Source organism: Lutra lutra, chromosome X (genome assembly GCF_902655055.1).
Source record: "Lutra lutra chromosome X, mLutLut1.2, whole genome shotgun sequence".
NCBI lineage: Eukaryota > Metazoa > Chordata > Mammalia > Carnivora > Mustelidae > Lutra > Lutra lutra.
The window spans coordinates 1,965,822-1,981,195 of NC_062296.1; the positions used below are offsets into that span (position 1 = coordinate 1,965,822).

The window sequence follows — 15,374 nt, forward strand, 5'->3', positions numbered from 1 at the left end:
CATGTGCTCTTCCCACACATGTGCGGGTTCTTCGTACTTCTTGTGGGCCCGAGTGAATTCTCTCCGAGGCACACATCTAGAAACTTCCGCTCCCCACTTGGTTTGACTGCAGGAGCAGCCTGAGGGGAAACCGAGGTTAGAGCAAGGTGAGTTGTAAGCTGGTGCCCGTCCTAATCAAAGAAGATGGTGGGGTCCTGACTCTGGGACTGGGACTCTGGCGTGGCAGTGGCACTGAGGACGGCCATGCCTGGGGCACATAGCAGTGGTGAGAGGAGGCAGCAGGATGGCCATGTCCTGGGGAAGGCTTCTGGGGAGTCCAGTCCATTCTGCTTGGGAACCTTCTACCTCTGGCCGTATGACCCCCTTTTCCCTGGCTGCCGTGTTGGTGGGGGTCCTTAGCACCTTACTGGTGGCGCCCTCCCAAGCCAAGGTGGCTGACCCCTGTCCCTCCAACCCCATCCCTGCCCAGCCAGGGCACTTCCTCCACCCTGGCACACGCTTCCGAAAGCCTTCGGGGAATAGCTGCCTTTACACAGAACTGGGGAGCCTGCCGACCTGCTGGCTCTGGGGCAATGACCCCAGGAGAGGGGTCCCCAAAAGGAATCAGAAGAGCGGGTATTACCTCCCACCCCTGAGGGCTGGCTCTCCCTGGAGCTGGAGTAGGGGATTAGGCCAGCAAGATATAAAGGAAGAAAGAGCAGGCTGCAGAGACAGCTGGCACTGGGAACTGGAGGTCACCGCTTCCTTACCTTTCTTATCCTTCTTCTCCTCTTCCTCTCCACCGGCTCCAAGCAAGGTAAAGATGATGCCTGTCTGGGAGTTCACACCAACGGCAGTCACCACCATTCTTCCAGAACCTTCCATGACATGAGTACCTGGCAACACAGGGGAACCAGGACAGAGATTTACTCTGCTGGTAGGAGGCATGCTGAACACCTACAGGTTCTCTCGCAGGAATCCCAGAAGCAGGGACTCAGCGTTTGGAGGCCCCTGGGGGCTATGTTGACTCTAAGACTGGGCTGAAGCCTCTTCCCTGGCTCGGAGGGGACTTGGAGGCCCCGCAGGAGCAGCTGCTTTGCCCAGAGGCCTAAGATGAGGTCCTCTCAGGGCCCACCTGGGGCCTCCAGCCTCTCAGTCCTGCTTCACACTGCATTTGCCACAGGGATAAACCCCGGGCTAAGCCCAAACCTTCTGGAAAGGAAACGCTAACCCCACTGGCTCTTCTTGAGTGTTTGGCCTGGGGAGGAGCACAGCACTGTGCTGACCCAGAGCCAGGCCTCGTCTCTGGGGGCTGTGGTCAGGAGATCAGGGGCTCTTCAGGGCTGGGAGCACCCCCTTCCTGTCCCAGTGGCTGGAGCTGCCCCATCATGCCTCCCACAGTCCGCTCTGGCCCCTTTTGGGGACAGGGCAAAATCTTCAGACTCTTCGACCAGAAGGGCTACTCAGGAGGCCCCGGTTGGGGGAGCGGCCGGCCCAGGTAGCCTCCAAGGCCGTGTGGCGCTGAGCTGGTCCGGGAGGCAGCCTGGCCGGTGCCCGGAGGCCTCACCTGAGAGCAGCATGGGGTCTTTGTCCGCTGATTTGCGCACGTGGTCTGACTCGCCGGTCAGGGAGCTCTCGTCGATCTTGAGGTCGTTGCCTTGGATGAGCACGCCGTCGGCAGGCAGCAGGTCTCCTAGGGCCAGCCGGGCAGCCGGAACCACAGGCTGGGTGTGGATCCGGGCAGCCCCCTCCCTGCTGCCTCCCCCCTGCCCCAGGGGAGGTCTCGAACCCAGTGTGTGGGGCCCGCTTCTCTCAGTCTCCTCCTTTCTGGGGAAGACTCACCCAACCCAGCCCCGTCGTCCTGCCCTTCTGGGGCTCTGTCTCCAGCTTGAACTCAGCCCCTGCGCCCCCACAGGTGAAGGCCCACGTGCTCCTTGGTGGGGGTGGGGGGGGCGGGGGAAGGCCCACCCTGGAGGCACTCACCATACTTGACCTGTGCAATGTCCCCCACCACCAGGGCGGCCACGGGGACCTGCAGCAGCTGGCCATCCCGGATGACTGAGAACCGCTGCTCCTGCTCGATGCGGCTCTGCAGGCCCCGGAACTGCCTCTCCTTGCTCCAGTCGTTGAAGGCCGTGACCAGCACCACGCAGCTGACCGACAGCAGGATGGCGGCTCCCTCGATCCAGCCGGCCTCGGCCTCCCCTTCATCTTCCGCCCCGGCTGACACGTTCCCACATGCTGTGCCAGAGGACGGCAGGGAAGGATGGGGTGCCGGGAGAGTCATGCTCTGGTCCCTTGGTTCAGGTCCCGGCCCTGCCCTCCCGTCGGGCCCCCTCTCCCCGCTCACCTTCGCTCTCCTCTCCCGGCGGCGCGTAGAAGGAAAGGCCCAAGGAGACGACGGCGGCCACTTCCAGGATGATGAGGGTCACGTCCTGCAGGGCCTCCCACACCAGCTGCAGGAAGGTCTTAGGTTGCTTGGGGGGGATGAAGTTCTGCCCGTAGATCTGCCTGCGCTTCTCCAAGTCGTTGGCATTGTTGGCCAGGCCTGGGGGGTGCAGGAATGGAGAGCAGGGACTTGGAAGAAGGATGGGTGAGACCAGCAGCACGAGGCCCTGCCCATTCCTGCCCCGCTCACCCACAGTGCCCAGCCCTGGCTCTGGCCCGAGAGCTCCTGGAAGGCGGACCGGCCCTGGCCTGGTGCCGCGGGCCTTTCCACAAACTCTGAGGGCACGTATGTGTGAGTGTGGGCACTCCAGCTGCCCGGACACAACACACAATGGTGTGGGGCCTCTAGTGGGCCCGAGGACCAGATCCTCCCCTCATAGGCCCGGGGATGTGGATGGGGTACATTGGGTCCCTTCAGAAGGGACAATGACAGCCAACATGGGGAGCGGACAGAGGGCACCCAGCTGGGCCTGGAATGGGAACAGCCAAGGCTTTCCCAGGGGTGCAGGACTTGGTAAGAGACTGGGCTGGAGGGAACGGGGGTGCTGTGAGTGGGCCGACGTGTTCATACCAACCCTCCAGGGTTCAGAGGAGGAAAGGGCCTCGTACCCATGAGTCAGAACTCTTATTGGCAACCCAGGACTCCTGTGCTGTCCTGGGCACTCAACTCCAGGCCAGGATGGCAGGAGCCTCACAGAGGCTAAGCCACCCAGAGGGGGGCACAGCCAAACTACATGTGCTGGACACAGAGTGTTTATCATCTGACCCGATCTGGGGGAGGGTGGGCTCCAGCCGCCCAAAGACCTTGTCTGTTTCTCCCACGCTGCTGAGCATGGACCTGGCACCCATGGCACATCCCATCCCTGCCCTTCACTGTGTCCCGCAGCTCAGAGCACCTACTGCCTCCTATGGAACTGCACATGTGGCAGGTGGGAACGTCTATAAGGCTAATGGGACTGTCAGTGATTCGTGCTGATGCCACGGTGTCCCCGGGCCACCAGGCGGAGGACGAGAAGGGTCAAGGATGACAAAGCCAGTCCCAGTGGGGACCCCTTGTGGCCGGAGCAGATAATGCATGGTGGAGGAGGGCTTGAGGGGCTGAGAGGGGCCTGATCTAGACTTTCAGAGCGCTGGGAGGCCCCTCCACATCCCAGACAAGCTACTGTGTTGGGGCTGGGATGGAGGACTCAGAATCAACACCTGCAAAGGGGTGAGCTCTGGCATTTGGAAGCTGGGCCCTTACCTTACTTTCCATTCTTGGAAATTCCACTTTCTACCCACGTCTGCACTGAGTCTTCTGGGCCTCTCTGCCTCTAGAGCTACCAGAAACTTCCATGTGGGACTGACATCCAGGTCACCTCCTCCCAAGGCCAGATACCCACTAGGCCACCTTCCCCTGAGGTAAGCAGATGGGATACAGTCCCCTGGGCCTGCCGGGCAAGTGTCCAGCCCCACACTGACACCTAGTGGACAGATGGCTGCTTACAGTTCCCAGTCCTGAGGAGCTGTGACTCCTTTGGCCTCCTGAGGGGGCAGGGAGCAACCAGCAGGGCAGATGGGGGTGGGGGTCCCCACCCTATGAGGTGCTCCCAGCTGGCTTGGGAAGGCACATGGGACCTGGCCCCCAGGTGACCTGAAAGCAAGGAAGTGCTAAGTGGAATGCAGAAGACCTTGGGAGGAAGGACGGTGGGTGTCCACTGGGCAGGGAGGGGCATATGACTTTGGTGGAGGGGCAGGGTGGGACCCCCCGCTGAGGCACAAGGCCTGACAAGAGCCTGGCATCTCCCCAGCTGGTGACGATCACACGCTGTGTCCCCCACCTAGCAGAGCCGCAGCTGTCCCTGCCCTTCTTCCCAGGGCCTCATGGTGCCTGGGCCCTGCCGGGTCTCAAGTTTCTGGAGGCTGCAACTTTCCAACGGGGTGTCTGGGAGAAGATCAAGACCTCGGCTCCTAGGGGCTGGGGTTCTAGCTGAGGGCCTGTGCCCCACTCCTGACTGAGGCCTGTGTCTTTAAGCTACAAGACATATGACATGTGGGGTAAGTACTAGGGAGGCACTATGATCCCTGGCTCTCCTAGACCCCCAGGATATCCATGATCCCAGCCTGAGAAAGGGCACGGGTCCCCATGGCCCCGTAAGTCTGCATCCTGCCTACCTCGCCCGGCATGGCTTATCCCCTACAGAAGCCAGGACCTTGGGGCCCCTTCCCCAGGAGCAAGCTTGCTCCAGTCCCTCCTCCCCCCCCCCCCCCCCCCCACCGTCAGCCTGTTCCTTGGCCTTGAGCTGCCCTTGATGCTCTACCAATGCTTCTCTCTCCCTTGCTCTACACCAGCCCAAGGCTGTGGTCTTCCTGCCGGGCTCAGGGGTCCTGGCAGCTGCTCAGGTGCTCACGTGGGCACCAGAAGGCAGGCGCAGCCCCTCTCATTCTAAGCATGTGCCTGACCAGCAGGCCCCAACAGCAGTGGCCCAGGGCCAGAGCACTGGGGCGGGGGCCGGCTGGTTGGCATGGACACAGATGAGTGCCCTACCCAGAGCTGAGGCCAGATGCCATCGGAATTGGATTAGGCCCACATCGTGTGGTTCCTGCATAATCTGCCCTCTCCTTTCCATGACTGCTGGTAAAGGCCAGACAGGGGAAGGGCTGGGACCAGGGTCCCTCCAGGGGGCTTACCACTGAGCTTGGCCCAAGACCCAGGTTCCCTGGCTTCTGAAATCCTCTTGGATAGTGACAAAGGCTGAATCCATTTTTGTGCTTATGGCCAGGAACGGCTGGAATCTCCTCCCCCGGTACACCACGCACCGCCCTAGACTCACCGCCTTCCCCAAAGCACCAATCTGCCAGCACACCTTGACAGGGCATTGATGTGGGGGCCTGGGGATGTAGTTTTGGGAGGGGCCCAAAGCCGAGGCCACTGTGTCTGGGCAGGAGTGGGGACATCTGGAGGAGCATTCCGGGGCCAAGGCAGCAGGTGCGGTGGGGGCTGGGGCTCCCGGGCTTGGGGATGGGAGGGGTAGTCATCACAGTGCTCAAGCTGCATGTTGGAGATCAGGCCTGGCTGGATCCCTCTGCTGCAGCCAGGCCGCCCACCTGGGCGCTTGCCCTTTTCCATGCCTCCCCTCCACAGGCACCGGGCAAGCTCCGGAGAGCACTGTGGCAGAATCAGGCAGGTTCCCAGGGGCCTTGACATTTTGAATATTTAACAAGGCCTGACAGGCAGAGTCAAGAGCTGCCAGCTGCTTCCTTTTATCTGGGAGAGGCCATAGCCCTCGCGGCTAAATGGCCCTCCATCCCAGCCTCCCCCCGGCCCCAAATCCTGGTTGGGAGGGGTAAGGAGGAGGGAAGGAGAGAGATCCCTCTGGCCCTGAGCCAAGCCATCTGCCCCGGTAACACAGCACACCAGGCTGGATCCCTTTAGAGCACAAGCAAGAGAGATCCAGGCGGCCCTGGGAAGGCCACTGAGGCTGGGAGTTCCTGGCCTGGCTGGGTGGGAACACTCTCGTCCGGCCCTTGGGCCCACCATATCCTGGGTGGGCCATCTCTGCCCCCTGCTCCAGCCCATGTGGCCCCACAGATGGATAGGGCCAGGGAGCAGGGGACGAGGATGACCAGGGCCTGGGGTAGACAAAGGTGTGACAGCTGCGATCAATCAGCAGTGGCGAACAGGCCTGGCACTGGGTTGGGATGGCCCTAGCAGTCCTGCCAGGGAGGAGCCAGCCAGGGCAGAAAAACACTGGAACTCCTGGAGTCTGGGGCCAAACCTGGCTCCCGGGGGTCCCAGCCTCCCGGCAGACCAGGCAGGCAGGGCTGGGAAAGGCTGGTGCGGGGCAGGCCAGAGCTTGGCCTCCAGAGCAGGGGGGAAAGGGCTCTAGGGCAGCGGCAGGGACCCAAGATGGCCACTGGGCCTCTGCCTCTGGAACCTTCTAGAGGAGGTTCCTCAGCCTCCTTAAGCTCCCTGCACCAGCTCCCCTCAGATCCATACTGCCTCAGGCTTGCCTTTCTATGGGACGGCCGGCGGCCAGCAGCAACTGTGCTCAGCACTCTGCTCCGCTCGTTTTCCAGAGACATCCCCCCTACACCACTGCCTCTTCCTGTGCCCCTTAACTGGACATAGGGCTGAGCACATAGGGCACCTGGGACATACAGACAGGGGCCCTGTCTTCCTCCTCCTCTGCGCTGGGAGGCTGTCCCACCCCATTTCAGAAGAGCTTCTGGGGTTCCAGCTGGGGGCCCAGCCCGCATGCGCATGCCGACACCGTGCTGTCCTCTTCCTTCCCCTTCTCTGTTGCTCGATGGCTGTTTAATCCAAAGAGGCGACAGCAAGGAGCTGCTGATTACGGAGGGGCTCAGGCCACAGCTCCTTGAGGACCCCCGGTGCGCAGAGGATGACCTCCTCGCCCCACACAGAGCATCTCTTGCTGGGGGGTGGGGTGGGGTACAGTTGCTACGGGAGGGCACAGTCAGGGTCAGGAGTGCCACCTTGGCCAGGCCTGCCCTGGGGAGGGGGTACAGAACATCTTCAGGATGCCCCTTGAAGACAGGGGCGGGGGTGTCAGATGGCCCATGGCCCTATGTCCCTGGCACACACGCGGCCTGCGCTGGGGCTCTGCTGGCAGTCTTACCCTCTGTGGGCGAGGTCTTCAGCCTCCTGCAAAGCCCACTGACATCCCCGTAGGCTTCTTGGACCTTCTGCAGCGCTTCAGCCCCTCGGAGCTCCATGAGGGAACGCAGCTCAGCCAGGGTACACCCGAAGCCACCTGCTTGGGGGGCCTCCCGCTGTTGCTGGGGTTTGGGGTGGAACTCGATGGAACTGTTGGCCATGTCGCCCATCCTGCCTGTTGTGCTGGGAGGACAGGGTGCCCGACCTCTTCACAGGTGTGTTAGGGGCAGGCGGCCGCCAGGCGTCCCAAGGTCTGGGTGAAGTGTTGTGGAGGGAGCTGTGGTGGGGACGCGGCTGAACACGGACACCTGGAGAGAGGTGAGAAGCCAGGGGCGAAGTTGAGACAAAACTGAGGTCCACTCTTCCAGAATTCTCTGCAGATCTGCACTCAGCCTGAGCCATGAGTTGCTGATTGCAAAATTCGCCTCCGAGGCTGGGCTGGTGGCCCTCATGCCCTGCCAGGCCCACCTGGCAGGCCAACCCCTAGTCCTTCCTGGCATGAACACCCAAGGCAGGAGGAGTTGCTTAGGTGGGGCAGGAGGAAGCCTTAGTGTCTCCCAGAAGCGGTCTGCAGCCACCTCTCAATCCGTCTAGGAATCCCCACTGAAGCAGAAGTGATGTGTTGGGGTTGAACGGTGGCACAGGTTGGGGGGGATTATCCGTGCCACAATTCTCCCCATGTCTCTGCCCCACCTTGAGTGAAAGCTTGTCCACTCCATCACACTCCCTGCTCTCATCTGATTAGGACTGGCCCACCATGGCAGGTAGAAATCCCCTACAGTGGTGGTGGCAGCAGTCTTCTGGCTCAGCCTCTGTGGCTCACAGTTTCAGGCTTGGGGCTGTGTGGGGTCTGGGAAGCAGGCCAAGCCGCCATGGACAGGGCCAGCTGGGAGCCAGGTCAAGGCTTAGTGTGCAGGGTGTCTCTGCTGCCCTGAGGGTGCCTGGGGGGCTGGGGTAAGAAAAGTGGGGTGGCCTGGAGGGAGGGAGTAAGGAGGGAGAAGGAGGGCAGGAGTGGGAAGGGAGAGGGGGAATAGGGAGGAGGAGAGAAAGGGAGTAGAAAGGGAGAGGTGGTGGACAGGGCACATAGGAGAAAGTGGGAAGCAGCCACAGGTCACCGGTGACTCCCCATCACCCTGTGCCACAGCACGCAGCCATCTGCTCCCCTCTATAGCCTTCTGTCTCCCCACGATGACGGATTCATAGGACCATTTCCATATGCCTACAACCCCGAGGGGCCTCAGGACACATGGGGGCCTCAGTTCCTTTGGATGCTGGCTCCGTGTTGTCAAGAAAAAGCACTTACCTGTGAGGTCTGGGAAGCAGAGAGGCAGCCCAGAAAATGACCACCCACAGTGGTCAACATTCTTTAAGTTTGGGCACCTAAGTGTTAATCCTCCAGACTCTTTCCCCATGGAGCAGCCTTCATGGCTGGAAGATGTGGGAACAAAATGGCAGACAAGAGAACACGCTGTCCTCTCCACTCCCACGCATCTTCCCACAGCCCGTCCTTCCAGTTTGCCATCTGACAAATCCTTACTGAGCATCTACTATGTGCCCGCACTGGCCGTCTGTCCTGGAGACAGAGAGGTGACAGGACTGAATGGATTCTTGTGCTCTCTGCCTGGGACACGGGTCCCCAGCGGAGGAAGGAGTTGACAAAGAAAATGGTTTCACTGCGGGGGAGGCGGTGGCCAGGGAAGGCCTCTTGGAAGGCGCACATTGAGAGAAGAGAGCCTGATGCTAGCGAGAAGGCAGGTAAAGGGACAGGTCGGAGGGAGCCAGGGGTTGCAGATCCCGTGGGGCCACCAGTGACACGGGCCATCACGGAGCACAGGGCTGCCAGGTAGGGACAGACTGGAGGGGCAGAAGCCGGGACAGTGCTCCTGTTGGGCACACCTTTCTCTGACCCTGGGTGCCGCTGCCATGTCCCTCCCTTCCCAACGCAATGACCTGGGGGAACCAGCAGTGCTGGGTCCGCATCCCCAGCGGAGGGGACAGGGTCTGGTTCATCTGTGCAGGCACTGGTTTCAGCCCACCAAGAGGCACAGGTTGCTCTGGGAGAAGGCTCCAGGCCAACAGGGCCGCTGAGAGAAGACCAACCAATGGGCTGTGTGAGGTGTGAGCCCTGGCAGGGCTGGGGGTAGGGGGGCATTTAGCAAGAATGTGTGGCAATTGTCCCTGAGCCAAATCCCAATGCTGTCAGCCCAGGAGGTGGATGCCCCCTCCCAGGCTGAGGCAATGGCCACGCTCACCCCACGCTCCGATGCATCTGACAGGGAGGCCACTGGCCTACATTCCACACCTTCCACTCGGGCCCCAGGGCCCCAGGGGCCAGCTAGGTGCCTGCGTGGCCCCACAGAGCTGCCTAGGGACTCCCTGGGGCTCTTTCGAGAAGCGAAGCCAGATGAATGATTTTGTTCCTTTTTGGAACCCTTTTAGCTTTCTGACCTCTATACCCACTTGGAGAAGACTCGGTTGGAAAGTGCCCAGCCCCACCCGGATGGCATTCAAGGGCTCCGGGGGGTGACAGAGGAAAAGATCCAGAGGTGGGTGGGCTCAGGGGCAGATGCTGGTGGAGCTCACGCCATCATCACCTGCTCATGCCCGAGGCACAGCTCTCTCCTCCCCTACGCCCCCCACAAACAGGGCTCCCTGAAGGTGAGTTCTGTCCTCCCTCCTGGGCCCTACTGTGGCCCCAGCGCAGCCCTGCCCTCGATTAAGCAATAGCAGTGGCCCAGAGAGCCACGCAGGTTCCTTGAACTGCTCCGAATTGCTGTGCTGTCATCACTGGGCCTACTGGGCCTGTGGTGACTCATGGTAAGGGAACCAGGCAGAGAGACGAAGCCTGACCTTCTGTGGGACACAGGGCACTCCTGCCCTCACCACTTCCTGTCAGCCGGCACTGCTGCCCCTCTGAGTTTTGGTATCCCCTGGCACCCCACCCACCGCTGGGTGCACTCCCTCGCCCTCAGCCCCCCCACCCCCACTGCCAAGCAGGCCCCAGCTCTCCATCTCCCACCTCATCAGTTTCCCTCCTGTCGGACAGCTTGTCACCACCCTGCTCTGGGTCACTGCTTCTCCTGGCTCCCGCACTGCCACTCTCGCTGCCTCCAAGCTGCACTGGCTTCTGGAAAGCCCCACACCCTGTTTCCGCTGGGACCTCACACTGGCGTACCCATGGCACCACCCGCCCTGCCCCAGTGCATGGCCAGGCCAGCCCCCTGCGCTCCGGAAGCACCCTGCCCTGCATGGCCTTCTGTCCCCGCTCTACCTGATGACCTCTGACAAATCTGAGCGGCAGTTCAAGCAGAACATTCTCCACAGAGCCTCTGCCAAAATTGATCGCTCATGAGTCTGTAATCCGGCCACTGTCCCTATCCCACTCTGCTCAGCATCACAGTAACCTGTGAGCGTGTCTTCCCTGCTCTTGGAGTCGCAAGCTTTTTGAGACAGGCGGTTATTGAACTGGCAGGAAGTCCATTACACAGTCAGCCCTGGGCAGGGACGGGCCCTGGAGGAGTCAGTGAACAGGGGCCTTTTATGGGGGATTGCCATCCTGAAGAGCACGAGGGAGGGCAAGGGGACGAGGCGCGAGAATGCCTTGACCCCCAGCAGGTCACTCTCAGTGTGCCCAGGGGCTCCACCCGGGTCTGGGCGTGGGGGTCCCCTCTCGGGGAACACTGTGCTTATGCTAATCTTCCTCGTCTTCATTCACTCTATAGGCAACAAGGCAGACAGGAGCCATCAGTTAAATCAGTCTGTCTTGCGTGACTGTTGGCTGCTGTAGAGACCAAATGGCATATACTATTCTGGGTTCTCTTTAAGCCTGGGCAATTGCCTCCCTCATTCTGAATAAGGACAGTAGCCATCACTGGAATGGCCAAGAACAGAAGTGACCGGGCCTATCAGTTCTGCAGGCCTGACAGAGACTTTCTGGCCTGGGCTGACTGCCTAGAACGGTTTGTAGGCACTAAAAGTGAAGGGAACGTACCATTTTGGTACTCTTTCATCTTTCAGACCTTAATTGGCTTAATTGAATTGCAAACCTCCTCAGAGACGGACTCGTGCCTCCTGATATTTGCTCTCTCCTGGCACAAGGCTAGTGTACAGATCTGTGGTAGGTTCCCTGGCCTGCCTCACTCCTGCCCTGTGACTTTCAGGCCTGTCACACAACTGCCACCCTGACGCCTCCTGTCCCCAGGCCCCGAGACTCGCATGGATCTGATGGGAAACCCAGGAGTCTTCATCCCTCACTGCAACTCATAAGCAAGGGGGCAAGAACACAGCTTTCCATTTCACAGATGTGGATACTGAGGCTCAGGGAGGCTCAACGATCCCAGACCTCCTGGCCCTCCTTGCCGTGTTCCTGAGGAGAGTCATGACACTGGTAGCAACTAAGCCCCTTGGCTGCCAGGAGAGAGAAGACTTGTGCTCCCCCAGGGAGCTCCTCCGTGTGGGCGGCCCACCCTCACCTTTATGGAAGGGACAAGGAATAGGGAATGAAATCCCACGAGTCAGAGGGGGCGATGTGTTAGAATTCAGCCCGTTGCTAAAGGTGGCAGCCTGGTCCCCTTGTAGCCAGTGCTCATTGCCACCAGTGTGCAGTTGCTGGGGTCCGAGTGGGCATGTGTCCCCAGGATGGACGCAGCATGGCTGGCAGCACCGACTAGAAGCCGGAAAGTCCCAGCATCTGCGTCACTCCCAAGTCACAGTGCTCTCAGCCCTGGGGTCAGCAAACTGGTGACAAGAACATTCCCCTTGTGCTTGCCCAACGCAAGCCAGCAGAGCCAAGTCACACCTGAGGTGGGGTCAGAGGGTGAGAGATGTGGGCCCGAGGGCCCACGTGGGCACGTGCCCTCCACCCCAGCCCTCCTTGACGCACACTGCCCGTTGCTAGCTCTTGACAGACCCACCGAGAAGGGATGCCTTCCAGAAGGATCCATGGCTCAGCAACGTGACTTGCTGTGGGGATTTCTTGAAAAAAAGAGCAAAAGCCACCCCCCCAACCAACCGGAGGCTGGCCCAGATGTGGGCTGTGGCCACCCAGGGGGGAGGTGGGGATTGGGTGTAGGGGCCCCCTGGAAATGCCAGCGGCAGAGCCCTGCCCTCTCCTGGGCCTGGTTTTAATCTCAGGCAGGTGAAGATGCGGCTGGGCACCCCTTCTCACGCTGCCCCCCTCCCTGGCCAGGCCCTCTCCCTACTGCCTGGCTCCGCCCCTTCCCTGTGCATGACACACCTTGGCTGGGCACCTGGTAGGGGAGAGGAGGGCTCCCAGGATGAGGCCTGCATTCAGCAGAGCAGGGAGGAAGCCCGTGCGTGTGGGGAGCGGGGGGGAGCTGAGGCAGAGAAGAGCCTCATTAATATTTCAGAGGCACCGTCACTGCAGCTCCTGAGCCCTCACAGCCCAGGGAGGAGGATGGGTAGAAAGAAGGAAATAAAACAGAGAAAACAGATTTAAAGGGACAGTCCCCCCCCCCCCCCCCGTTCCTTCCTCCCCCTTGTTCCTGGTACAATCTGTACGCACGCCAAGGAGCTCTCACGGGGAATAGCTTTGGGAAAAAACAGTAAGAGCAGAAAAAGGCCAGTCCCCCTCCCCCACTCCCCGCCAGCCCGGGGGCACCCTCTCCCCGAACTCACAACTCACGAACTCATGAACTCACGCACACACGCCCGCCCACACCCGGTTCACTGCGGCTCCACCTCCACAGCCCCTGCCCTTGCTGCCCCTAGGGAGGGGCTGTCAGGCTGTAGCCAGGCCGGAGGGCTACCTCGGGGACTCCCTGGGGGCTACCAGCAAGGGCAAAGGATGTTTTCCATCCAGTGCCTAGTCCAGACTCAAAGGACTGTCTGAGGCCAGGAGAAAGACAGATGTACAGATTACAGGCATTGGAAGTCCTTGTTAATTAGAGCAGAGCCAAGGAGGATTCTGGAAGCCAGAGAAACCTCCATTCACCTGATTTAGCCCCTGCCTACAGGTGGGCGAACTTCTACAGTACCCTGGCTAGCTCATGGCCCAGGACTTGAATCTACAGCAGTGGGTGCCAGACGTGGAGGGGTCCCCTTTGTACCAGGGGACTTTAAAAAACGCTCAGTCCCAGTCGGATCGTCATAGTCAGAAGCGGGTAGCACTGGGAGTCTTCAAAGCCCTGGAGGGGGCCAGAATTCTCCAATTCTTTGGGGAAGGCGGTATAGCAACTCCTCAAAGAACGAGACACTTGGCATCGGAGCCAGCAATTCCGTGTCCGGGTCTGTACCTAAAAGAAGTGAAAGCAGGGGGCTGGGGAGAGATGTGCACCCATGTTCGTAGCAGCATGAGTCCCAGTAGCAGCCCCAAAGGCCCCGAGGGCTCATCGAGGGATGAACGGAGAAGCCAAACGGGGTCTCTCCACGCAGAGGAACGTTCTTCCGTCTTCAGAAGGCGGGAGCTTGGACACCGGCCGCGACCCGGCGGAGCCCGGGAGCCATTCAGCGGAGCGAGGGACGCCGGACGCGAAAGGGCAGGTGCCGCGGGAGTCCGATCCGACCCGGCGCCCGGAGCAGTCGGGCGCAGAGACGGGGCACGGGACGGTGGGCACCGGGGGGAGGGGCTGGGGGAGACTGAGGGGGCGCCGGTGTCCAGTCTGGGAAGATGGGAAGGTTCTGGGGAAGGATCGTGGAGATGACCGCGCCGCTCGACGTAGGAATGCGCTTCGTGCCACGGACCTGTGTGCTTGCACATGGCTAAGGTGGCACAGTGGATGGGCTCTGTATTTAACCACAATCAAGAAACCGAGTGGGTCTCACGGCCCTTTTTGTTTTGGGTCCGGTGATGGCAGGCATCCCACTATCTGAAATGGAAACCCTAGCGGACCATTCCACGCTTGCCCTACCCCTCCCTTTGCGCTCAGTGACCTCTGACACCATCCACATCCTGCTGCAGCTCCGTGGTCCTCCCGTTAGGTGGCAGAGATGCAGAGAGCTGCGCAGCTGGGCTCACTGGTGGCCACCGCCACTGGCTCTTGCCCTTCTACCTGGAAGAAGTGGGGCCCCACTCGCCACGTGCATTTTCTAGAGGTACTCAGCCCACCCTGTCCTCAGGAGAGACCAGAACAGGCCAGAACACCTGGGGAAGGCCTGGCCTCCACGTCTGCATTCCGTCTGTGCGAGATGGCTTTAGGAAGCGCCAATGAACCCCCAGGACCTAGACATTCCCCGATTTCTGCGCCTCTTTGCCAACGTTGTATTTTTAATCAGGCATCTTGTCATCCAGCAAAATGACTACATTCTCCCAACTCGGGTGCAGCTACATGTGACACTAGGTCCTGGCCAATGGGATTCAAGCAAAGGGACAGGGACGCAGCTTCTTCTTGGACTACACTTGGGACCACACATGGGGCAGAAGGACGATAGGGCCAATGGCAGGGTTGTGTCCTTAAAGGGACATGCCTCCCCGAAGTCTCCACGACCTAACAAAGGCCCACACTTCTGTGGGCTCCCTGGGACACATGATGACCCAGAGCGGGGCTCCCTCTCACCTGTGTATTGGACACTGTCTTGGAAGTTCTAGCCAAAGCAGCAAACAGAACCGTGAGAGGATTGAAAGAGACAGTATAACAGTCTGGTCACAGGCAATGCCAAGCACCTGGGCGGCACGAAACCTTGTTCTCCATGCTGGATGGAGTTACACTGTAACCAATTTGTTCGGTGCTACTGGCCCTGCTTTAGGGCTGAGGCTGCTGAGGCACAGAGAGGTTGAGCTCACTCAAGGTCACACAGCCGGCAAGGAGCAGAAGCCAACATGAACTCAAGTGGTCTGGCTCCAGAGAATTCTACACTGCTCCTCTGCCAAGTGACTGCCCAGGAAACCCCAGAAAAGCAATGAACACATGATTAGAACCAATTAAAAGAGTTCAACAAAGTGGCTAGACAGGAAATCTGTCCCCATAAACCTCAGGGCTCGGGAGTGAGGCCACCGGAGTCAGGGCTGGCTGTCCCTGCCGGCACAAGGCACTCAACCTCCATGGGTCTCCACTCTCGCATCTGGATTCTTCTTCCTGCTGGCTGGGTTGCTGTGAGCTCTGGGGACAGGGGACCTTGCCCTGGGTGCCTGTTTCCCCAGAAAGAAGGTAGGGGATGCCCCTTATCGAGTCCTCCCTCTGCCACGCCCCCCTGCCCTCCACCTGCCCAAAGCCCTGAGCTCTCTCTGAGCCCACCCAGATCCCAGAATTCATAGGTCCAAACTGGACTCCACTAGCCAGGCCAGAACATTCTGCTTCGTCAGGGGCTGGCACCAGGAGATGCTTGGAGGCTT

The 15,374-nt window shown here is 60.4% G+C and overlaps 1 protein-coding gene across 4 annotated transcripts in view; it reads right to left on the reverse strand.

Moving 5' to 3' along the window:
- The window catches only part of ATP2B3 (ATPase plasma membrane Ca2+ transporting 3), a 58,432-nt gene that overhangs the window by 34,772 nt on the left and 8,286 nt on the right, over positions 1 to 15,374 (reverse strand). For all 4 annotated transcript variants that reach the window (XM_047716331.1, XM_047716335.1, XM_047716332.1 and 1 more), the window contains exons 2-6: positions 7,047 to 7,392; positions 2,330 to 2,527; positions 1,963 to 2,220; positions 1,547 to 1,672; positions 750 to 875 (exon numbers count right to left, since the gene is read on the reverse strand). In XM_047716331.1, the coding sequence (XP_047572287.1) occupies positions 750 to 875; positions 1,547 to 1,672; positions 1,963 to 2,220; positions 2,330 to 2,527; positions 7,047 to 7,254 (916 nt within the window). In that variant the 5' untranslated portion in view covers positions 7,255 to 7,392. The remainder of the gene's footprint in view (positions 1 to 749; positions 876 to 1,546; positions 1,673 to 1,962; positions 2,221 to 2,329; positions 2,528 to 7,046; positions 7,393 to 15,374) is intronic.